The sequence below is a fragment of the Squalius cephalus genome (genome assembly GCF_949319135.1).
Source record: "Squalius cephalus genome assembly, chromosome: 5".
NCBI lineage: Eukaryota > Metazoa > Chordata > Actinopteri > Cypriniformes > Leuciscidae > Squalius > Squalius cephalus.
This window is the reverse complement of record NC_137126.1, coordinates 37,124,582-37,150,059: the sequence shown is the minus strand read 5'-3', so window position 1 is coordinate 37,150,059 and position 25,478 is coordinate 37,124,582. Positions and strand designations below refer to the sequence as shown.

General features: G+C 42.1%; 1 protein-coding gene across 3 annotated transcripts in view; it reads right to left on the bottom strand.

Moving 5' to 3' along the window:
* The window catches only part of LOC307158524 (globoside alpha-1,3-N-acetylgalactosaminyltransferase 1-like), a 107,606-nt gene extending 86,673 nt beyond the window's left edge, over nucleotides 1–20,933 (bottom strand). For 2 of the 3 annotated variants that reach the window (XM_079871138.1, XM_079871139.1), the window contains exon 1: nucleotides 20,581–20,678. In XM_079871138.1, the coding sequence (XP_079727264.1) occupies nucleotides 20,581–20,642 (62 nt within the window). In that variant the 5' untranslated portion in view covers nucleotides 20,643–20,678. Of the gene's footprint in view, nucleotides 1–20,580 lie in introns of all 3 variants that reach the window. The other variant, XM_079871137.1, reaches the window with a different exon arrangement.
* Nucleotides 20,934–25,478: the final 4,545 nt, after the last annotated feature.

Below are 25,478 nucleotides of genomic sequence, written 5' to 3'. Positions count from 1 at the left end.
GTATGAGTTTAGAGTTCATTAGTTTAAATCAGTCTCATTGGCTAATATAGTATAGAACGGCAGTTTGGTTTAGTCTTCAAGGTGTTTAGATTTGAATTTTCGTCGGTTGGTGAGTTTGAATCTGGATTTGAATTTTTTAGAACTCCCCAATGCAAGTCAATGGGAGTTTTTCCGAGTTTTGATCGTCATTTTTAGGAAAACCGTAAGTCAGATCAGTCTGAAAAGATATAGCAACTAACTTCAGATCAGTTTGAGTGTCTGAGCCGAGTTTGGAGTATGTAGAGTTAAAGCTCTAGGAGGAGTTTGAGTCAACAGTTTTTTTACAGAAGAATAATAACTAGATTAAAAAGTTCGTCGAGACAAACTTTAAGTTGGCTTGAGAAAGCCGGACCAGAAAGTTTGAAGAAGTTTGAAGTTTAAAGTAGTTTAAAGTTTAAATTAGTTTGAAGTTTAAATTAGTTTAAAGTTTAAATTAGTTTGAAGTATAAAGTAGTTTAAAGTTTAAATTAGTTTAAAGTTTAAAGTAGTTTAAAGTAGTTTGAAGTTTAAAGTAGTTTGAAGTTTAAAGTAGTTTGAAGTTTAAATTAGTTTAAAGTTTAAAGTAGTTTGAAGTTTAAAGTAGTTTAAAGTTTAAAGTAGTTTGAAGTCTAAATTAGTTTGAAGTAGATAGATAGATGAGTTTGTTAGTTTAAATTTCACACACAGACATGCTCACTAACTCTCTCTCACACACACGCACACACACACGCAGACACGCTCACTAACACACACGGACAAACACACACGCTCACTAACTCTCACACATACACACACTTTCTCACACACACACACACACACACACACACACAGACACGCTCACTAACACACACACACACACAAACACACTCACTCAGACACACACACTCAGAGTTTATGAGTTTTGGGTGGTTGCTAGGCGGTTGCTAGGGTGTTCTGGGTGGTTGCTATGGTGTTGCTAGGCGGTTGCTAGGGTGTTCTGGGTGGTTTCTATGTTGTTGCTAGGGTATTCTGGGTGGTTGCTAGGCGGTTGCTTGGGTGTTTTGGATGGTTGCTAGGCGGTTGCTAGGGTGTTCTGGGTGGTTGCTATGATGTTGCTAGGCGGTTGCTAGGGTGTTTTGATGGTTGCTATGGTGTTGCTAGGCGGTTGCTAGGGTGTTCTGGGTGGTTGCTATGATGTTGCTAGGCGGTTGTTAGGGTGTTTTGGTGGTTGCTATGGTGTTGCTAGGCGGTTGCTAGGGTATTCTGGGTGGTTGCTAGGATGTTGCCAGGGTGTTTTGGTGGTTGCTAGGATGTTGCTAGGCGGTTGCTAGGTTGTTCTGGGTGGTTGCTATGCTGTTGCTAGGCGGTTGCTAGGGTGTTTTGGTGGTTGCTATGGTGTTGCTAGGCGGTTGCTAGGTTGTTCTGGGTGGTTGCTATGCTGTTGCTAGGCGGTTGCTAGGGTGTTTTGGTGGTTGCTATGGTGTTGCTAGGCGGTTGCTAGGGTGTTCTGGGTGGTTGCTATGATGTTGCTAGGTGGTTGCTAGGGTGTTTTGGTGGTTGCTATGGCGTTGCTAGGGTATTCTGGGTGGTTGCTAGGGTGTTGCTAGGTGGTTGCTAGGGTGTTCTGGGTGGTTGCTATGGTGTTACTAGGTGGTTGGTAGTTGTCACAGATGGTTACTATGGAGTCTTTATAGAGTTCTTAGCATGATCTTGGCATGATATAGCACTTAACTAATCGCTATTAGCATGTAGCTATTCACTGCTAGCATGTGTAGCATGTTGGAAGTGCTGTTTGCTTGCATGAGTCAAAAGAGCCTAACCTCATCTCTATACGATGTTCTGATACAGAGATATAGGTCTTGCAAAACGGTTGCTAGGGTACTCACGTTTGGTTGCTATGGAGTTGCTTGGGAGCTGGAAGCTTTAAACTTAAGAAGTTTAAAGTGGTTTGAAGTTTAAAGTAGTTTACGAGTTTTGAGTTTACAAGTTTACAAGTTTAAATGAGTTTAGAGTTTAAGTTTAAATGAGTTTAGAGTGTGTGTGTGTGTGTGTGTGTGTGTGTGTGTGTGTGAACACACACACACACACACACACACACTCAGAGTTTATGAGTTTAGAGTTTATAAGTGTATAAATTGATGAGTTTATAAGTGTAAGAGTTTTTGAGTTTAGAGTTTATAAGTTTTAAATGAGTTTAGAGTTTATAAGTTTTAATGAGTTTAGAGTTTATAAGTTTAAATGAGTTTAAGAGTTCAGAGTTTATTAATTTATGAGTTTAAGAGTTCATAAGTCTATGAATTCATGAATTTATAAGTTAATTAGTTTATAAGTGTATGAGTTTAGAGTTTATTAGTTTAAATGAGTCTCAATGGCTCATATAGTATATAGAACGGCAGTTTGGTTTAGTCTTCAAGGTGTTTTGATTTGAATTTTCGTCGGTTTGAATTTTTTAGAACTCCCAATGAAAGTCAATGGGAATTTTTGAATGAGTTTTTTCGAGTTTTGATCGTCATTTTTAGGAAAACCGTAAGTCCGATCAGTCTGAAAAGATATAGCAACTCGAGTCAGATCAGTTTGAGTGTCCGAGCCGAATTTGGAGTATGTAGAGTTAAAGCTCTAGGAGGAGATCCAATTTAGTTTTTTTAGTCTCAGAAGAATAATAATAATAACTAGATTAAAAAGTTCGTCGAGACAAACTTTAAGTTGGCCTGAGAAAGCCGGACCAAAAAGTTTAAAGAAGTTTAAAATAGTTTGGAGTTTAAATTAGTTTAAAGTTTAAAGTAGTTTAAAGTTTAAATTAGTTTGAAGTTTAAAGTAGTTTAAAGTTTAAAGTAGTTTAAAGTTTAAATTAGTTTGAAGTTTAAAGTAGTTTAAAGTTTAAATTAGCTTAAAGTTTAAATTAGTTTGAAGTTTAAATTAGTTTAAAGTTTAAATTAGTTTGAAGTTTAAAGTAGTTTAAAGTTTAAATTAGGTAGTTTAAAGTTAAAAAGTTGTTGGGGGTTTTCTAGTGGGTTGCTAAGGTGTTCTCGGCGGTTGCTAGGGTGTTCTGGGTGGTTGCTATTGTGTTGCTAGATGGTTGCTAAGGTATTTTGGGTGGTTGCTAGGTGGTTGCTAGGGTGTTCTGGGTGGTTGCTATGGTGTTGCTAGGCAGATGCTAAGGTATTTTGGGTGGTTGCTAGGCGGTTTCTAGGGTGTTCTGGGTGGTTGCTAGGGTGTTGCTAAGCGGTTGCTAGGGTATTTTGGGTGGTTGCTAGGGTGTTGCTAGGCGGTTGCTAGGGTGTTCTGGGTGGTTGCTAGGGTGTTGCTAAGCGGTTGCTAGGGTATTTTGGGTGGTTGCTAGGCGGTTGCTAGGGTGTTCTGGGTGGTTGCTAAGGTATTTTGGGTGGTTGCTAGGTGGTTGCTAGGGTGTTCTGGGTGGTTGCTATGGTGTTGATAGGCGGTTGCTAAGGTATTTTGGGTGGTTGCTAGGATGTTGCTAGGCGGTTGCTAGGGTGTTCTGGGTGGTTGCTATGGTGTTGCTAGGCGGTTGCTAGGGTATTCTGGGTGGTTGCTAGGCGGTTGCTAGGCGGTTGCTAGGGTGTTCTGGGTGGTTGCTAGGCGGTTGCTATGGTATTTTGGGTGGTTGCTAGGGTGTTCTGGGTGGTTGCTAGGCGGTTGCTAGGGTGTTTTAGTGGTTGCTATGGTGTTGCTAGGCGGTTGCTAGGGTGTTCTGGGTGGTTGCTAGGGTGTTGCTAGGCGGTTGCTAGGGTATTCTGGGTGGTTGCTAGGCGGTTGCTAGGGTGTTCTGGGTGGTTGCTATGCTGTTGATAGACGGTTGCTAGGGTATTCTGGGTGGTTGCTAAGTGGTTGCTAGGGTGTTTTGGGTGGTTGCTAGGCGGTTGCTAGGGTGTTCTGGGTGGTTGCTATGGTGTTGCTAGGCGGTTGCTAAGGTATTCTGGGTGGTTGCTAGGCAGTTGCTAGGGTGTTCTGAGTGGTTGCTATGCTGTTGCTAAGGTATTCTGGGTGGTTGCTAGGCGGTTGCTAGGGTGTTCTGGGGGGTTGCTATGGTGTTTCTAGGCGGTTGCTAGGGTATTCTGGGTGGTTGCTAGGCGGTTGCTAGGGTGTTCTGGGTGGTTGCTATGGTGTTGCTAGGCGGTTGCTAGGGTGTTCTGGGTGGTTGCTATGATGTTGCTAGGCGGTTGCTAAGGTATTCTGGGCGGTTGCTAGGCAGTTGCTAGGGTGTTCTGGGCGGTTGCTATGGTGTTGCTAGGTGGTTGGTAGTTGTCACAGATGGTTACTATGGAGTTTTTATAGAGTCCTTAGCATGATCTTGGTATGATTTAGCACTTAACTAAATGATATTAGCATGTAGCTATTCACTGCTAGCATGTGTAGCATGTTGGAAGTGCTGTTTGCTAGCATGAGTCAAAAGAGCCAAACCTCATCTCTATACGATGTTCTGATACTGAGATATAGGTCTTGCAAAACGGTTGCTAGGGTACTCAAGTTTGGTTGCTATGGAGTTGCTTGGGAGCTTGAAGCTTTAAACTTAAGAAGTTTAAAGTGGTTTGAAGTTTAAAGTAGTTTACGAGTTTTGAGTTTACAAGTTTGAGTTTAGAGTTTAAGTTTAAATGAGTTTAGTGTGCGTGTGTGTGTGTGTTCACACACACACACACACACACACACACACACACTCAGAGCTTATGAGTTTAGAGTTTATAAGTGTATAAATTGATGAGTTTATAAGTGTTAGAGTTTTTGAGTTTAGAGTTTATAAGTTTTAAATGAGTTTAGAGTTTATAAGTTTTAATGAGTTTAGAGTTTATAAGTTTAAATGAGTTTAAGAGTTTAAGAGTTCAGAGTTTATTAATTTATGAGTTAAAGAGTTAATAAGTCTATGAATTCATGAGTTTATAAGTTAATTAGTTTATAAGTGTATGAGTTTAGAGTTTATTAGTTTAAATTAGTCTCATTGGCTAATATAGTATATAGAACGGCAGTTTGGTTTAGTCTTCAAGGTGTTTAGATTTGAATTTTCGTCGGTTGGTGAGTTTGAATGTAAATTTGAATTTTTTAGAACTCCCCAATGTAAGTCAATGGGAGTTTTTCCGAGTTTTGATCGGCATTTTTAGGAAAACCGTAAGTCCGATCAGTCTAAAAAGATATAGCAACTAACTTCAGATCAGTTTGAGTGTCTGAGCCGAGTTTGGAGTATGTAGTGTTAAAGCTCTAGGACGAGTTTGAGTCAACAGTTTTTAACAGAAGAATAATAATAATAATAAGTTTAAGTACAATATCAGTAAGTTGGCTCTCTCAAGCCAACTTAACTAGATTAAAAAGTTCGTCGAGACAAACTTTAAGTTGGCCTGAGAAAGCCGGACCAAAAAGTTTAAAGAAGTTTAAAATAGTTTGGAGTTTAAATTAGTTTAAAGTTTAAAGTAGTTTAAAGTTTAAATTAGTTTGAAGTTTAAAGTAGTTTAAAGTTTAAAGTAGTTTAAAGTTTAAATTAGTTTGAAGTTTAAAGTAGTTTAAAGTTTAAATTAGCTTAAAGTTTAAATTAGTTTGAAGTTTAAATTAGTTTAAAGTTTAAATTAGTTTGAAGTTTAAAGTAGTTTAAAGTTTAAATTAGGTAGTTTAAAGTTAAAAAGTTGTTGGGGGTTTTCTAGTGGGTTGCTAAGGTGTTCTCGGCGGTTGCTAGGGTGTTCTGGGTGGTTGCTATTGTGTTGCTAGATGGTTGCTAAGGTATTTTGGGTGGTTGCTAGGTGGTTGCTAGGGTGTTCTGGGTGGTTGCTATGGTGTTGCTAGGCAGATGCTAAGGTATTTTGGGTGGTTGCTAGGCGGTTTCTAGGGTGTTCTGGGTGGTTGCTAGGGTGTTGCTAAGCGGTTGCTAGGGTATTTTGGGTGGTTGCTAGGGTGTTGCTAGGCGGTTGCTAGGGTGTTCTGGGTGGTTGCTAGGGTGTTGCTAAGCGGTTGCTAGGGTATTTTGGGTGGTTGCTAGGCGGTTGCTAGGGTGTTCTGGGTGGTTGCTAAGGTATTTTGGGTGGTTGCTAGGTGGTTGCTAGGGTGTTCTGGGTGGTTGCTATGGTGTTGATAGGCGGTTGCTAAGGTATTTTGGGTGGTTGCTAGGATGTTGCTAGGCGGTTGCTAGGGTGTTCTGGGTGGTTGCTATGGTGTTGCTAGGCGGTTGCTAGGGTATTCTGGGTGGTTGCTAGGCGGTTGCTAGGCGGTTGCTAGGGTGTTCTGGGTGGTTGCTAGGCGGTTGCTATGGTATTTTGGGTGGTTGCTAGGGTGTTCTGGGTGGTTGCTAGGCGGTTGCTAGGGTGTTTTAGTGGTTGCTATGGTGTTGCTAGGCGGTTGCTAGGGTGTTCTGGGTGGTTGCTAGGGTGTTGCTAGGCGGTTGCTAGGGTATTCTGGGTGGTTGCTAGGCGGTTGCTAGGGTGTTCTGGGTGGTTGCTATGCTGTTGATAGACGGTTGCTAGGGTATTCTGGGTGGTTGCTAAGTGGTTGCTAGGGTGTTTTGGGTGGTTGCTAGGCGGTTGCTAGGGTGTTCTGGGTGGTTGCTATGGTGTTGCTAGGCGGTTGCTAAGGTATTCTGGGTGGTTGCTAGGCAGTTGCTAGGGTGTTCTGAGTGGTTGCTATGCTGTTGCTAAGGTATTCTGGGTGGTTGCTAGGCGGTTGCTAGGGTGTTCTGGGGGGTTGCTATGGTGTTTCTAGGCGGTTGCTAGGGTATTCTGGGTGGTTGCTAGGCGGTTGCTAGGGTGTTCTGGGTGGTTGCTATGGTGTTGCTAGGCGGTTGCTAGGGTGTTCTGGGTGGTTGCTATGATGTTGCTAGGCGGTTGCTAAGGTATTCTGGGCGGTTGCTAGGCAGTTGCTAGGGTGTTCTGGGCGGTTGCTATGGTGTTGCTAGGTGGTTGGTAGTTGTCACAGATGGTTACTATGGAGTTTTTATAGAGTCCTTAGCATGATCTTGGTATGATTTAGCACTTAACTAAATGATATTAGCATGTAGCTATTCACTGCTAGCATGTGTAGCATGTTGGAAGTGCTGTTTGCTAGCATGAGTCAAAAGAGCCAAACCTCATCTCTATACGATGTTCTGATACTGAGATATAGGTCTTGCAAAACGGTTGCTAGGGTACTCAAGTTTGGTTGCTATGGAGTTGCTTGGGAGCTTGAAGCTTTAAACTTAAGAAGTTTAAAGTGGTTTGAAGTTTAAAGTAGTTTACGAGTTTTGAGTTTACAAGTTTGAGTTTAGAGTTTAAGTTTAAATGAGTTTAGTGTGCGTGTGTGTGTGTGTTCACACACACACACACACACACACACACACACACTCAGAGCTTATGAGTTTAGAGTTTATAAGTGTATAAATTGATGAGTTTATAAGTGTTAGAGTTTTTGAGTTTAGAGTTTATAAGTTTTAAATGAGTTTAGAGTTTATAAGTTTTAATGAGTTTAGAGTTTATAAGTTTAAATGAGTTTAAGAGTTTAAGAGTTCAGAGTTTATTAATTTATGAGTTAAAGAGTTAATAAGTCTATGAATTCATGAGTTTATAAGTTAATTAGTTTATAAGTGTATGAGTTTAGAGTTTATTAGTTTAAATTAGTCTCATTGGCTAATATAGTATATAGAACGGCAGTTTGGTTTAGTCTTCAAGGTGTTTAGATTTGAATTTTCGTCGGTTGGTGAGTTTGAATGTAAATTTGAATTTTTTAGAACTCCCCAATGTAAGTCAATGGGAGTTTTTCCGAGTTTTGATCGGCATTTTTAGGAAAACCGTAAGTCCGATCAGTCTAAAAAGATATAGCAACTAACTTCAGATCAGTTTGAGTGTCTGAGCCGAGTTTGGAGTATGTAGTGTTAAAGCTCTAGGACGAGTTTGAGTCAACAGTTTTTAACAGAAGAATAATAATAATAATAAGTTTAAGTACAATATCAGTAAGTTGGCTCTCTCAAGCCAACTTAATAATAAGTTTAAATAGGATTTCAGTAAGTTGGCTCTCTCAAGCCAACTTAATAATATTAATAATAATAATAATAATAATAAGTTTAAATAGGATTTCAATATGTTGGCTCTCTCAAGCCAACTTAATAATAATAAGTTTAAATAGGATTTCAGTAAGTTGGCTCTCTCAAGCCAACTTAACTAGAATGTACATTTCCTGAAGAAAATGTGAAGTGGTGCTTGCAGTGGCAAAACTCGCCACTGGGCAGATGCTAACACAATTGACATGTTGTGATACCATGATACACCACATTTTAGCATCATTTACCACGATTTACCATGTTTCTAAGATGATTTACTATGATTTACCACATTCCAGCATGATTTACTAAGATTAACATGTTGTTAGAATGATGCTAGCATGATTAACATGTTGTTAACATGATTAGCATCTTGGTAGCATGATGCTAGCATGTTTAGCATGTTGCTAGCATGCTTTTAACAAGATGCTAACATGATTAGTATTTTGCTAGCATGTTTTTAGCTAGATGCTAACATGATTAGCATGTTCCTAGCATTATGCTAGCTTGATTAGCATGATGTTAACCTGATTAGCATGTTGGTAGCATGATGCTAGCATGATTAGCATGTTGCTAGCAGGCTTTTAACAAGATGCTAGCATGATTAGCATTTTGCTAGCATGTTTTTAGCTAGATGCTAACATGATTAGCATGTTGCTAGCATGATGCTAGCTTGATTAGCATGATGCTAGCTTGATTAGCATTTTGCTTGCATGATGTTAGCTTGATTAGCATGTTGCTAGCATAATGCTAGCATGATTAGCATGTTGCTAGCTTGATTAGCATGATGTTAGCATGGTGCTAGCTTGATTAGCATGTTGCTAGCATAATGCTAGCATGGTTAGCATGTTGCTAGCATGATGCTAGCTTGATTAGCATGTTGCTAGCATGATGCTAGCTTGATTAGCATGATGTTAGCATGATGCTAGCTAGATTAGCATGTTGCTAGCATGATGCTAGCTTGATTAGCATGTTGCTAGCATGATTCTAGCTTGATTAGCATGATGTTAGCATGATGCTAGCTAGATTAGCATGTTGCTAGCATGATGTTAGCTTGATTAGCATGTTGCTAGCATAATGCTAACATGATTAGCATGTTGCTAGCATGATGCTAGCTTGATTAGCATGATGTTAGCATGATGCTAGCATGATTAGCATGTTGTTAGGATGTTTTTAGCAAGATGCTGTTGCCAGGTGGTTGCTAGGGTGTTCTGGGTGGTTGCTATGGTGTTGCTAGGCAGTTGCTAAGGTGTTTTGGGTGGTTGCTAGGCAGTTGCTAGGGTATTCTTGGTGGTTGCTAGGCAGTTGCTAGGCAGTTGCTAGGGTATTCTTGGTGGTTGCTAGGCAGTTGCTAGGGTATTCTTGGTGGTTGCTATGGTATTCTGGGTGGATGCAAGGGCGTTGCTAGGCAGTTGCTAGAGTGTTCTGGGTGGTTGCTAGGCAGTTGCTAGGTGTTCTGGGTGGTTGCTAGGCAGTTGCTAGGTGTTCTGGGTGGTTGCTAGGCAGTTGCTAGGGTGTTCAGGGTGGTTGCGAGTGCCTTATGTACGGCACTCGGCCTGCGGCCTCGTGCCTATGGCCGAATAGGCACAAACATGGAGTGATATCGCAAGGCCACGAGTGTAATATTGCTTTAAAAAATACAAAAAAATGTAAAAAAAAAAAAATTTTGGTTTAGGGTGGTTGCTAGGGAGCTCTTAGTGGTTGCTAGGGTGCTGAAACTGGTTGCTAGGGTGTGGCTATGAAGATTTTAGGCCATTACTTATTGGCTGCTTGATAATATAAATCCTCTGAGGGAGAGAGAGAGGGAGAGACGCAGGGGTGTCAGGCCCTTTTGAGTCTGTGTGTGTGAAAACGGCAGTTGGGATTCAAATATTTTTAGAATGCCCAATGTAAAGTCAATGGGGACTTTTTTGGCTGCTTTTTCGTCCGCTGTGCGAACATCGTACACCCGATCGCTTAGAAAAGTCATAGCACACCTCTCCTCAATGAGCCGGTCGATTTGAAACTTCACTCAGGGGTCTGTGACAAACGGTGCGGGGCGAGTTTCGCGCCAAACTTTGTCCAGAATAATAATAATAATAACTAGAATGTACATTTCCTGAAGAAAATGTGAAGTGGTGCTTGCAGTGGCAAAACTCGCCACTCGGTAAGGTGCTAGGGTGTTGTACATGATTGCATACGAGCCAACAACCATGTCTGTACGATGTTGTGGAGCTGAAATATGGCTTCTATATGTTGCAATATGGTTGCTAGGTGGCTCTAAATGGTTGCTAGGATGTGAATACACAGTTACCATGGTGATATTTACACACTGTTTTACAACTGAAACTAATGAGCCAACCCCCATCTCTATACAATATTCTGATGCAGAGATGTAGGTCTTGTAAAATGGTTGCTAGGGTACTCTGTTTGGTTGCTATGGAGTTGCTTGGCAGCTGCTAATGATGAAACTGCAAAGGCTTCTTGTCAGTATGAATGATATAAACCAACTCCCATCTCTATACGATGTTCTGATGCAGAGATATACGTTTTGCTAAACGGTTGCTAGGGTACTTTGTTTGGTTGCTAGGGAGTAGCTTGTCAGCTGCCAATCATGAAACTCCAAAGGCTTCTTGTCACTATGGGGCGGCAGTGGCTCAGTGGTTCATGTAGGTTGTCTACAAACCGAAAGGTTGGTGGTTCAATCCCCGGTTCCATCTGACCAAGTGTCGAGGTGTCCATGAGCAAGACACCTAACCCCAGCTGCTCCCGACGAGCTGGATGGCGCCTTGCATGGCTTACACCGCCGTCGGTGTATGAATGAGTGAGTGAATGGGTGAATGTGAGGCTAATGTAAAGCGCTTTGGTGGCCATAGGTCTATGAAAGCGCTATATAAATGCAGTCCATTTACCATTTACCATTTACTATGAATAATATAAACCAACTCCCATGCCTCTGCGACATTCAGAATGGAAGATATCCCTCTTTGGATTTTGGTTGCTAGGGTACTCTGTTTGGTTGCTATGGAGTTACTTGGCAGCTGCCAATGATGAAATTCCAAAGGCTTCTTGTCAGTATGAATGATATAAACCAACTCCCATGCCTCTGTGACATTCAGAATGGAAGATATCCCTCTTTGGATTTTGGTTGCTAGGGTACTCTGTTTGGTTGCTAGGGAGTGGCTTGTCAGCTGCCAATCATGAAACTCCAAAGGCTGCTTGTCAGTATGAATGATATAAACCAACTCCCATGCCTCTGCGACATTCAGAATGGAAGATATCCCTCTTTGGATTTTGGTTGCTAGGGTACTCTGTTTGTTTGCTAGGGAGTGGCTTGTCAGCTGCCAATCATGAAACTCCAAAGACTTCTTGTCAGTATGAATGATATAAACCAACTCCCATGTCTCTGTAACATTCAGAATGGAAGATATGCCTCTTTGGATTTTGGTTGCTAGGGTACTCTGTTTGGTTGCTATGGAGTTACTTGGCAGCTACCAATGATGAAACTCCAAAGGCTTCTTGTCAGTATGAATGATATAAACCAACTCCCATGCCTCTGTGACATTCAGAATGGAAGATATCCCTCTTTGGATTTTGGTTGCTAAGGTGCTCGACAATGGTTGCTAGGGAGGGGCTTGGAAGTATTGAGGTGATTCATGATTGGCTGTTTGCTGCCCCGAGTCAAATGAGACCACCCCCATGTTTCTATGACAATTCAGTCTGGAGATATCTCTTTGAACTCTTTCAATGGAAGTCTATGGAACTTGTTGCTAAGGGGCTCTAAATGGTTGCTAGGGCGTGGCTTGATAGCTTCACAATGATCCTGAGAGACTGATTGGTCGTCTGAGTAAAATGAGCCCTCCTCCTTGTCTCTATGACACTGTGATCCAGAGCTACGTTCAATACAAAGTCCCTATGCAATTTACCATAGTAGGAAAAGCATGTGTGTTTCACGGGACGTTCCTTCCCCATAGTAAGTCAATGGGGCAACTTTGGGCATCTCCTGCCCCCCAGGGGTGCAACTTTTACCCCGTTGTGAGGTATGTTCTTACAGAGCCTGTCAGCCTCTTCAAATGTGGCAAATCACACGTTTCTGCGAAATCCTCGCTCAGAGCTACGTGTGGTCAAAGTTCGTCGCAATGTTAAGTCAATGGGACTTTTTTGGGCGCTTTTTCGCCCCTGGGGTGAACACCGCACCCCCGATCGCTTATAAAAGTCATAGCACACCTCTCCTCAATGAGCCGGTCGATTTGACACCTCATTCATGGGTCTGAGACAAACGGTGCGGGGCGAGTTACGCGCCAAACTTTTGTCCAGAACAATAAGAAGAAGAAGAAGAAGAATAAGTATGAGCAATAACAATAGTGATGCCTTGCTTTCAGCAAGCACCACTAATAATAATAATAAGAATAATAAGTATGAGCAATAACAATAGTGATGCCTTGCTTTCAGCAAGCACCACTAATAATAAGTATGCAAGAGAACACTAATGATGCCTTGCTTTCAGCAAGCACCATTAATAAGTATGCAAGAGAACACTAATGATGCCTTGCTTTCAGCAAGCACCATTAATAATAATAAGTATGAGCAATAACAATAGTGATGCCTTGCTTTCAGCAAGCACCACTAATAATAAGTATGAGCAATAACAATAGTGATGCCTTGCTTTCAGCAAGCACCACTAACTAGAATGTACATTTCCTGAAGAAAATGTGAAGTGGTGCTTGCAGTGGCAAAATTCAGCATGGTTGCTAGGGTTTTACTAGGCGGTTGCTAGGGTATTCTGTGTGGTTGCTAGGCAGTTGCTAGTGTATTTTGGGTGGTTGCTAGGGCGTTGCTAGGCAGTTGCTAGGGTGTTCTGGGTGGTTGCTATGGTGTTGCTAGGCGGTTGCTAGGGTATTCTGGGTGGTTGCTAGGGCGTTGCTAGGTAGTTGCTAGGGTATTCTGGGTGGTTGCTATGGTGTTGCTAGGTGGTTGCTAGGGTATTCTGGGTGGTTGCTAGGCGGTTGCTAGGGTATTCTTGGTGGTTGCTAGGGCGTTGCTAGGCAGTTGCTAGGTTGTTCTGGGTGGTTGCTATGGTGTTGCTAGGCGGTTGCTATGGTATTCTGGGTGGTTGCTAGGGTGTTGCTAGGCTGTTGCTAGGGTGTTCTGGGTGGTTGCTATGGTATTGCTAGGTGGTTGCTAGGGTATTCTGGGTGGTTGCTAGGGCGTTGCTAGGCAGTTGCTAGGGTGTTCTGGGTGGTTGCTAGGCGGTTGCTAGGGTATTCTGGGTGGTTGCTATGGTGTTGCTAGGCAGTTGCTAGGGTATTCTGGGTGGTTTCTAGGGCATTGCTAGGCAGTTGCTAGGGTGTCCTGGATGGTTGCTATGGTGTTGCTAGGTGTTGGTAGGATATTTTGGGTGGTTGCTTGGGTATTCTGCGTGGTTGCTATGGTGTTGCTAGGCGGTTGCTAGGGTGTTCTGGGTGGTTGCTAGGCGGTTGCTAGAGGGTTCAGGGTGGTTGCTAGGGTATTCTGGGTGGTTGCTAGGGCGTTGCTAGGTAGTTGCTAGGGTATTTTGGGTGGTTGCTATGGTGTTGCTAGGTGGTTGCTAGGGTATTCTGGGTGGTTGCTAGGCGGTTGCTAGGGTATGCTTGGTGGTTGCTAGGGCGTTGTTAGGCAGTTGCTAGGGTGTTCTGGGTGGTTGCTATGGTGTTGCTAGGCGGTTGCTATGGTATTCTGGGTGGTTGCTAGGGTGTTGCTAGGCAGTTGCTAGGGTGTTCTGGTTGGTTGCTATGGTGTTGCTAGGGTATTCTGGGTGGATGCTAGGGCGTTGCTAGGCAGTTGCTAGGGTGTTCTGGTTGGTTGCTATGGTGTTGCTAGGGTATTCTGGGTGGTTGCTAGGCGGTTGCTAGGGTATGCTTGGTGGTTGCTAGGGCGTTGTTAGGCAGTTGCTAGGGTGTTCTGGGTGGTTGCTATGGTGTTGCTAGGCGGTTGCTATGGTATTCTGGGTGGTTGCTAGGGTGTTGCTAGGCAGTTGCTAGGGTGTTCTGGATGGTTGCTAGGCAGTTGCTAGGGTGTTCTGGTTGGTTGCTATGGTGTTGCTAGGGTATTCTGGGTGGATGCTAGGGCGTTGCTAGGCAGTTGCTAGGGTGTTCTGGGTGGTTGCTAGGCAGTTGCTAGGGTATTCTTGGTGGTTGCTAAGCAGTTGCTAGGGTATTCTTGGTGGTTGCTAGGGCGTTGCTAGGTGGTTGCTAGGGTGTTCTGGGTGGTTGCTATGGTGTTGCTAGGCAGTTGCTATGGTATTCTGGGTGGATGCTAGGGCGTTGCTAGGCAGTTGCTAGAGTGTTCTGGGTGGTTGCCAGGCAGTTGCTAGGTTTTCTGGGTGGTTGCTAGGCAGTTGCTAGGGTGTTGTGGGTGGTTGCGAGTGCCTTATGTACGGCACTCGGCCTGCGGCCTCGTGCCTATGGCCGAATAGGCACAAGCATGGAGCAATTTCGCAAGGCCACGAGTGTAATATTGCTTTAATTTTTTGAAAAAAAGCAGTTGCTAGGGTGTTCTGGGTGGTTGCGAGTGCCTTCAGTATGGCACTCGGCCGAGGGTGTTCTGGGTGGTTCAGTACGGCACTCGGCCTGCGGCCTCGTGCCTATGGCCAAATAGACACAAGCATGGAGTGATTTTGCAAGGCCACGAGTGTAATATTGCTTTAAAAAATAAAAAAAATAAAAAAACTTTTTTTTTTTGGTATAGGGTGGTTGCTAGGGAGCTCTTAGTGGTTGCTAGGGTGCTGAAACTGGTTGCTAGGGTGTGGCTATGAAGATTTTAGGCCATTACTTATTGGCTGCTTGATAATATAAATCCTCTGAGGGAGAGAGAGAGGGAGAGACGCAGGGGTGTCAGGCCCTTTGGAGTCTGTGTGTGTGTGAAAACGGCAGTTGGGATTCAAATGTTTTTAGAACTCCCAATGTAAAGTCAATGGGGACTTTTTTGGCCGCTTTTTCGTCCGCTGTGCGAACATCGTACACCCGATCGCTTAGAAAAGTCATAGCACACCTCTCCTCAATGAGCCGGTCGATTTGACACCTCACTCAGGGGTCTGTGACAAACGGTGCGGGGCGCATTACGCGCCAAACTTTTGTCCAGAATAAAAATAATAATAAGAAGAAGAAGAATAACTAGAATGTACATTTCCTGAAGAAAATGTGAAATGGTGCTTGCAGTGGCAAAACTCTCCATTCGGTTGCTAGGGTGTTGTACATGATTGCATGCGAGCCAACAACCACGTCTGTACGATGTTGTGGAGCTGAAATATAGCTTCTATATGTTGCAATATGGTTTATATGTGGCTCTAAACGGTTGCTAGGGCGTTGCTAGGGTATTCTGGGTGGTTGCTATGGTGTTGCTAGGCAGTTGCTAGGGTGTTCTGGGTGGTTGCTATGGTGTTGCTAGGCGGTTGCTAGGGTATACTGGGTGGTTGCTAGGCGGTTGCTAGGGTATTCTTGGTGGTTGCTATGGTGTTGCTAGGCGGTTGCTAGGGTATTCTGGGTGGTTGCTAGGCGGTTGCTAGGGTATTCTTGGTGGTTGCTAGGGCGTTGCTAGGTGGTTGCTAGGCTGTTCTGGGTGGTTGCTATGGTGTTGCTAGGGTATTCTGGGTGGTTGCTATGGTGTTGCTAGGCGGTTGCTAGGGTATTCTGGGTGGTTGCTATGGTGTTGCTAGGCGGTTGCTAGGGTATTCTGGGTGGTTGCTAGGCAGTTGCTAGGGTGTTCTGGGTGGTTGCTATGGTGTTGCTAGGCGGTTGCTAGGGTATTCTGGGTGGTTGCTAGGCGGTTGCTAGTGTATTCTGGGTGGTTGCTATGGTGTTCTGGGTGGTTTCTATGGTGTTGTTAGGTGGTTGCTAGGGTATTCTGGTTGGTTGCTAGGGCGTTGCTAGGCGGTTGCTAGGGTATTCTGGGTGGTTGCTAGGGAGTTGCTAGGCAGTTGCTAGGGTATTCTGGGTGGTTGCTATGGTGTTGCTAGGTGGTTGCTAGGGTATTCTGGGTGGTTGCTATGGTGTTGCTAGGCGGTTGCTAGGGTATTCTGGGTGGTTGCTAGGGCGTTGCTAGGGTATTCTTGGTGGTTGCTAGGGTGTTCTGGGTGGTTGCTATGGTGTTGCTAGGCAGTTGCTATGGTATTTTGGGTGGATGCTAGGGCGTTGCTAGGCAGTTGCTAGGGTGTTCTGGGTGGTTGCTAGGCAGTTGCTAGGTGTTCTGGGGGGTTGCTAGACAGTTGCTAGGGTGTTCTGTGTGGTTGCTACGGTGTTTTTGGTGGTTACTAGAGCATTTCTAGACATTGCTAGGGTGTTCAGGATGGTTGCTAAGGTATTTTTTTAGTTGCTATGGTGTTACTAGGTGGTTGGTAGTTGTCAAAGATGGTTACTATGGAGTTTTTATAGAGTTATTAAAATCTTTAATAACGAGTGCCTTGAGTACGGCACTCGGCCTGCGGCCTCGTGCCTATGGCCGAATAGGCACAAGCATGGAGCAATATCGCAAGGCCACGAGTGTAATATTGCGTTAAAAAATACAAAAAAATGTAAAAAAATTTTTTTTTTGGTTTAGGGTGGTTGCTAGGGAGCTCTTAGTGGTTGCTAGGGTGCTGAAACTGGTTGCTAGGGTGTGGCTATGAAGATTTTAGGCCATTACTTATTGGCTGCTTGATAATATAAATCCTCTGAGGGAGAGAGAGAGGGAGAGACGCAGGGCTGTCAGGCCCTTTGGAGTCTGTGTGTGTGAAAACGGCAGTTGGGATTCAAATATTTTTAGAACTCCCAATGTAAAGTCAATGGGACTTTTTTGGCCGCTCTTTCGTCCGCTGTGCGAACATCGTACACCCGATCGCTTAGAAAAGTCATTGCACACCTCTCCTCAATGAGCCGGTCGATTTGACACCTCACTCAGGAGTCTGTGACAAACGGTGCGGGGCGCATTACGCGCCAAACTTTGTCCAGAATAATAATAATAATATTAAGAAGAAGAATAATAAGTATGCAAGAGAACACTAATGATGCCTTGCTTTCAGCAAGCACCATTAATAATAAGAATAATAAGAATAATAAGTATGAGCAATAACAATAGTGATGCTTTCAAAAAAGCACCACTAATAATAATAAGTATGCAAGAGAACACTAATGATGCCTTGCTTTCAGCAAGCACCATTAATAATAATAAGTATGAGCAATAACAATAGTGATGCCTTGCTTTCAGCAAGCACCACTAATAATAATAAGTATGCAAGAGAACACTAATGATGCCTTGCTTTCAGCAAGCACCATTAATAATAATAATAAGTATGCAAGAGAACACTAATGATGTCTTGCTTTCAGCAAGCACCATTAATAAGTATGAGCAATAACAATAGTGATGCCTTGCTTTCAGCAAGCACCACTAATAATAAGTATGCAAGAGAACACTAATGATGCCTTGCTTTCAGCAAGCACCATTAATAATAATAATAATAATAAGTATGCAAGAGAACACTAATGATGCCTTGCTTTCAGCAAGCACCATTAATAATAAGTATGCAAGAGAACACTAATGATGCCTTGCTTTCAGCAAGCACCATTAATAATAATAAGTATGAGCAATAACAATAGTGATGCTTTCAAAAAAGCACCACTAATAATAAGTATGCAAGAGAACACTAATGATGCCTTGCTTTCAGCAAGCACCATTAATAATAAGTATGCAAGAGAACACTAATGATGCCTTGCTTTCAGCAAGCACCATTAATAAGTATGAGCAATAACAATAGTGATGCTTTCAAAAAGCACCACTAATAATAAGTTTAAGTACAATATCAGTAAGTTGGCTTTTCCAAGCCAACTTAATAATAATAAATTTAAGTACAATATCAGTAAGTTGGCTTTTCCAAGCCAACTTAATAATATGAAGAAGAAAAAGCAGGTGACATCATACAAAGCTACGCATTTCCAAGGCACTTCAGAGGGCCTTTAATGTTGTTTATATAATTATATTCTGCCGCTGTGATATTACTGCCATTCCATATTTATTTATGTCATTCGCTGTCAGTATTGGTCATATTTAGTCCTTATAATCACATGCACGGTTGCATCTCAGGTAGCGCGCATGCGCTCAAAGTTGTTTACATCTTGGTTTGACCGCAAGTGCAGCAGCAGCCATATTCACGTGCACACGCATCCATTCCCATTTATTCAAGTATATCATCATAGAGATTGTATTTACCGTTATTCATCAGTGTTTTACCAAATGAGCTTGATTAATATTGTGTTGTGTTTTTATATATGTTTATATCCATATCCATATTTATATTTGTCTTTTTTATTCCCAGAACCACACATCTATGCACATTTAATAAAGACAACGGTTTGGATTATAACCTGAGTGAGACATCATTGTTCTGACCGGACAAACTGTAGCTTTCAGCCAAAACCTGAACTAGCAATTAGAGAGAACTCACAAGATTTTTCAGGACAGTCTTGCACACTTACTTCCTGTCGCGCACACACGCTCTCAAGTGGCCAAGACCGTGGCTATTTGGAAAGGCCCAAAGATCTACATGATACATACTGGCCATTAATACATTTATTTATTAAGCAAATATGAGCACAATTAGGCTTCAGTTTACACTGTTAGCCCGGGCAAGTTGAATCTACTTAAAAAATTGGAGCAAACTGGTTGCCCTAAAATTTAATAGAACTTTTTTTTACAGATTGACACCAAATAAGTAGCTTGTGAGTATCGACCCTATTTGTGTGTCATTTGGAATAAAACTGACAAAGAACTGTCTGTACAGGTTGAACTAGCTAAGCAAGTTAAGAGGGTCACACCCGTCAGCAAGAATAAACATTTCCATTTGTGTATGTCATACTTGTTTGTTTTCTAACCTATTCCATTCACCTTTGTTGTTTTTGTAAAGCTAAAGGACAAATTACTTCCCTGTTGTTTGCTGTCTTTTGGACTGGCAGCCTGTGTCACGACAGATACACTATAACAATATTGTTAGACCAAAAAAAAAAAAATATATATATCCCTAACAGGTAAAAGAAAACCCACTCATTATTAGTTGTCAAACCTTGGTCACAGATCAGAACATTCAGAAGGTCTCTCAAGTACAATCAGAGCTTGCCTACCCTATCCACAATGCGTTTTACATGCACATTCTGGCTGACTTTTCCATTAGTTGACATGGCATGGTTAGACTCAGATGGTAATAACATATATTAAGTTGGGTGTCCACCTTAGAGATAATACCCATAGCCTATTTATAATGAAATAATCATATTTAAAAATCTGATATTAAAATAATACAATATTTGTTGTTACTTCTGTGAATCTATATTAAATTATTATGGGATCTCCATCAATGCTTTCATAATCTTTACTTTTTTTTAAAAATTATGTGACTGTTTTGAACAAGTATTAACTTACATGTAAAGCATAATAGCTTTATGGAGATGCTTCCTTCATTTTCCAGCAGGATTTGCACCGGCCCACACTGCCAAAATAACCAAAACCTGGTTCAATGACCATGGTATCACTGTGTAATTACTGTGTGATTTCATGTAATATTCTAATTTTCTGGGATTTTGATTTCGTGGGTTTCGTAAGCTGTAAGCCATAATCATCAAAATTATAACAAATAAAGGCTTGAAATATCTCACTTTGCATGTAATGAGTCTATATAATATATTAGTTTCACCTGTTAAGTTGAATTCTTGAAATAAATCAACTTTTTGATGATATTCTAATTTTATGACCAGCACCTGTACATTTATAAGATTTTTCAACAAATTTAACCACTTTTATGATTTATTTTCACACAAAGTTTGTTGCTCCATCAGTATTCAATACAAACTTTTTTCTTTTTTTTTTCTGCAGTCATGCACTTTGGGAGGAGTGAAATGCAAATGTTTTCCCTATTGCACCCAACGTGACAGGAACTGCCATGAATAGCCTGATCTAGCCTATTGATAAAGGCTTGCAAATGCCATTTACCTACGTTGTCGGCTTCATTGGTTTGCATGTAAACCAGGCCAACAGGTTATTTCAATAAGCCGATTTTTGTGAGATGTCAGCATAATGGTGTATGAACATGCTCAGTAATGACTGGTAACACAAATTTTCACCGTACTAGTATGGTTTTTTTCAGTTTGGTAGCTGGACTGATGTGGGCATAATCTACAGGATATATGACTTATTCCATAAGGGTGTTTTTATGTAATTTGTTGAGTTACATGTAAAGCATAATAGCCCCAAAAAGGATTTCTTTAAATACTTGCAGATAAGACATTTCGTTCAGATTAGACATGCTAGTCTTAGCCTGAATAGATCGATTTTTTTCTTACGGATACTGAAGTTAAACACTTCATATCCCAATTTTACTCTAAGATAAGCCATTACTACCCTTGAATATTTCAGTCTGCAACAGATTCAAAGAAATGCAATTTAATATTGTGCATTGAGTATTTCTCAACTTCTGAAAAATTACTCAAGTGCTTCTAGACACTTAATTAAGAGTTTGCATTAATACTGAGGTATTATCACATCAATTCACAAACCAAATAGAAAGTCAAACCAACAAATAGTGATAAAGAGTAAATACATACCCACTCAGTACCATCCCAAAGACTACAAGAGTCATGAAAAAAAGATTCTTATTGGATGGCATTATTCCTGGATTACTTGTGTCCACAATGACATGAAGTTATAGACTAAACTGGAGGTTAAGCGAGAGGAATAAACCAAGAGAGATTTAGAACAAGGAAGGAGGAGTCCATTGCCATGGTGATTTCAGAATCAAATAGACACCATGGTGGGGCCCTGGATAAGAGCACAGGTAAATAATGCTCAAAGCAAACACTCTCTGACAATCTCAAAGCCATTAGTGTCATGATTCTGCCTTATCCTTGATTTTCTCTAGTCTTGAGGCAGGATCATGACAGACCCATGTTTTGTGTGCAAGCACATGGCCTTTTGTTTGGGCCACGTGCTTGTGTTGTCTCGTTACCTTGCCCCGCCCTCTTGTTATCCTCGTTTTGTCATTCTTGCTTTACCAGTTTGATCCTGTTGTTGGGAACTTATTATTCCTTCATCGAAGCAAAAACCAGGAGACTTGAGATGGATCTTATAAGCAGAAGAGATCCATCCTCGAGCCATCCCAGAGCCATTAAAGACCAAAAGGTGCGTCTTGGAGCTACTGGCTAGAGCCATTAAAAACTCATTTAAAATACAATAGAGAAAACAGGACTGGCAGGAACTGTTGATACCATTATCCTAACCTAACCTTAAAATGCTAACTTCAATATACTCAACTTTTACTGTTGCAAACTAAATTAAACATTTAATAAAATTGTAATCCAACATTTCCCCCTTTGAGAGTTCTTAAAAACTCACAAAATATAAATTTAGACACTCAAAAGTTAATTTTTGTAACTTGTGTAAGTTACATGCACATAGCAAGTTCATTCTTGTAACTTGTGTAAGTTACAGGCACGTATAACTTATTCTGTGTTGTGTCCTTGATTTACATGAGCGTCATAGTTCTTCTCAAAACCATAACTGTTGACACCAAACAGAAAACCATGTAGCATAAGAGTGGAAGTCTTGAAAGTCCATGGCGTCTGAATTGCTGTGAAGTCTGTTTCCTGTAGAGTCCATTTCCCACGTAGAGTCGCTCTGATGACTCGTCCCTCATGAGGCTTGTTCATGGAAATCTGAGGTGATGCTTTACATCAGGTTTCCGCTTGCATAGTCATCAACACATACCTGTAACACAAGAAAACAAAGAAACGGCAGACCAGCAGTATTCATGCATAGACTTCATTCTTCCATAAGTCACTTGATCGTATAGTGGTTTTACGTCTAACTCTTATCAAAGTAAAACTTCAGGTGACCATATAGTTTTTACATATAACTATATTACAGTAAACATTGTGATCGTATAGTGTTTTTTTCTTTTCCTAATCTTAATTGATTCGACACCTATGGACCAGTGAGGTAAGGATGGACTAAATGGGGAAAGGCGCATGAGGTAGTGTCTTCACCCTGGGTTCACCCCCGAACGCCTGTTGCGTTCAGTTCTTCCCAGGGCACCTCACTTGTCCGTGTCTCCTATCCTGTCCCTGTAGAAGGGGGAAACAACTGTACAGTGTGTGAGAAAATTGGCACATTTCCATTCTCCAGTGAAACATCAGTCCTAATAGGCATCATAACAGAGGTGTCTGACTGGAATATTCTGTGGTATAACATTTAAGGCTGTGAGTCTTACTTAATGTCTCCCAAAGAAAGGCTGAGACAGTCACTTTCCTTTTGTTCTATTAAACAAAAATAAGTCTTTCATCTTTGTTGTGAGTTACTGGGGAAATTAAGCACTCACAGCCTAAATGGTTAACACCGTATCAAGTTGCCCCACGAGTTTAACGAAGAGGGAAGGGGCTGCTTCAGAATAGCAAGCAGGCTGAGCAGAAGCTGAGTAACCTTGTTAACTCCTTTAAAATTCTTTTTGCTTTTCCTACACTCATTCATCCAATGGCCAGGTTTACCACAGTAATTACAGCTGCCCTCTCTCTTAGGACGTTTGCGTTTCTGTTCATTCTCTGTGTTGCCCTTAAAGGATGCTGCTGCAATTTTTACTCTTGCCTTGACATCAGAGTCTCTTTCCCAAGTAACTAAACTGTCCAAGTTGTCTTGCAGGGTTCTCGCACACCATGTGATGTTTAAGTAAGGCAACGCCTTTCTGTGTTCTGGCAAAAGACAATGAAACCATGTGCGAACCAAAGGGCCATTATCACCTAACACCTTCTCTGGAGTGTCTGCTATTCCACTGTACGCTGCAGCTGACTGACAGAATCGTTCTGTGTACTCACAAATAGTTTCACCCTTCTTCTGTACACAATTGGTAATTTTCGACCAATCGATATTGGGTCCTAAGATATTCTTTAGGATTTTCAAAACACCTTCTCTCAAATCGCCTTTACTGGCATGTTGTAGTTCGGAAGTAACAGCAGACTCAAAATTGTTGAATTCAGATTCAGTTAGAATTTGTGACATCAGCTGTGTGACTTCTGGCAACGACATGTCGTAAAGACGCATTTTACTGATCAATGCTCTTCTAAATTCAGAAAAATTTGTGCGTGCTGAGGGTAAGCTCTGGGATAGTCTCTCTACATCTTTAGGACCTAACGATGTTTTGGCAACAGTTTGCATTTGGACAACAGAAGAGTTGGGAGTAACACTTTCAGTTCCCTGAGATCATCTCCTAGCCCCACAAACCTGCACTGAATCTACAGGCTCATCAGTTACTGATTGGATGGCTACATCTGTTTCAAAGAAAGCTTTTAAGTCAGGATAATTGTTATCAGGCTGACTAACTTCTTCCACATCAGTTTTTTCTGCATCTTTGTTGTGGTTTACTTTCTTAGTCACAGAAGATAATCTAGTACGGAGCTCTTCGATCTGTTTCTATAGCTCTGAGTTGCGCTTAGACTGTTCTGTAGCTTTTGCTAAAACAAATTCTCTGTGACAACAAATAATGCCCTTCACATTGTTTTTGCGGATGCTTGCTCCAAGCACCTTTTTACAATCTTCAATAGACCATACTTTGTCTGCATCAATGCCAAATTTCTTTGTCAAATTCAATCTGACTTCCTCAGTCACGATTGAGTCCATGTGCTCTCTTAACAAAGACTTAAACTCATTGTCTGTCCATAATGGGCTAGCTAATCCACCTTTCTCTGTTGTGGGAATCAGCCTAGTATTCCTTCTAACCATTTTGTGAGTTGCTTTGTTACCACACAAACAAACACTAAAAACTTCTCTCTACTGTCTACAATAGAGGGTACACTTGTTAACACAGATCAACTATTGTTAACCTTCCTTGCCCAGAGCAAAGGATAACACAAAGTACTAGCGCTTTACGCTAATCTTCCCTGCCTGAAAACAGAGGATAAATTTCATCTCTAAAAGACCATTTTTAGAGGATAACTTAGTTAACCAAACCCTACAGCTGTTTGTTAACTTCTCTGAACGGCGCAGAGGAAAAAACAAATTTGTACTGGTTTGCAACGGTTCTTTGAATGGAGTGAAACTCACCAACCCTTGGTTGTAAAGGAAGATTCAGTCTGGAAATCTCTGTTCAGCTGGAAGTTTCAAGATTCAGTCTGGAACTCAGTCAGGCTTTGAGATCTTTTTGGAGCTTGAAGTTTTCAATCTGGAGGAAGCTGGAAAGATTCAGTCTGGCAATCTTTGTCAGATCTTTTGTTGAGCTTGAAGTTTCAAGATTCAGATCTTTGAGCTTGAAGTTCTTTGAGTTTCCTTTTTCTCCATCCGGGTCGCGGCAGCAAATTGTTGGGAACTTATTATTCCTTCATCGAAGCAAAAACCAGGAGACTTGAGATGGATCTTATAAGCAGAAGAGATTTATTCTTCCAAGTAGTCTGTAGTTCATCATCATCATCAAGACTAACTCAATACAGTTGCCTTGCAAATTTATAGACATTTAGGGGGAGGGATTTACATTGAGGTTGAACAAAGCAGTCCGGCTATGGCCTCTGCTCCGCGGCCAAGGAGAAAGAGGAGGAAGAAGGGAGCTTTCTGTCACCCATCTCTGTCACCTCCTGAGTCCGCGAAGGTTTCTCAACCCGCCGCTGCGTCTGAGAGCGCTGTTCCTGAACCTGCTGCTCTAAGGGCGGTTTCGGAGTCTGCTGCAGGGAAAGCGGTTCCTGAACCTGCTGCAGAGAGCACAGTTCTCGAGTCTGCGGTGAAAAGAGCAGTTCCGGATTCTGCTGCAGGGAGCGCTGATCCTGAACCTGCTGCTGAAAGCGCAGTTCCCGAGTCTGCAGTAGAGAGATCTGATCCTGAACCTGCTGCCGAGAAGGCTGTTCCGAGGACTGCTGTGCAGAATACTGTTCCTGAGACTGCCGCAGTGAAAGCTGTTTCTGAGTCTGCTGCAGTCGTGAGCGCTGTTCCTGGGTTAACTGCAGAGAGAGCCACGGCCGATTTAGCTGCTGAAGCAGTATTGCGGTCTGTATCAGCTCGTCAAGAGATGCCTGTAGTCGTTGCTGCTAAGGCCCTGTCTGATTATTTGTCAAGTCTTGCCAAGATCCTTGAAATGCCTGTCAAAACTGTCATGTCTTCTAGTCCTGAGCCCACTGCGTCAGTGAGCGCTGTTCCCAAGTCAGCTGCAAGAGCGCTGTTCCGAAGCCAGCTGCAAAGAGGGCTGATCCCAAGCCAGCTGCAGAGAACGTGGATCCCAAGCCAGTTACAGAGAGTGCGGATCCCAAACCAGCAGCAGAGAGCTCTGTTCCAGAGTCTGCTACAGTCGATGCCACTACAGAAGTGGAGATGAGGAGTGTCGAGTCCGATTCTGCTTTGGAGAGCGCTGGTTCCGGGTTCGTTGCTGAGAGCCCGGCGCCTGTTTCAGCTCTTCAGCCGCCTGTTACCCCTCCTGTCTTGTCTCCTGTTTTGTTGCCTCCTGTTTCTCCCGTCAAGATTCCTGTCCTGTCAC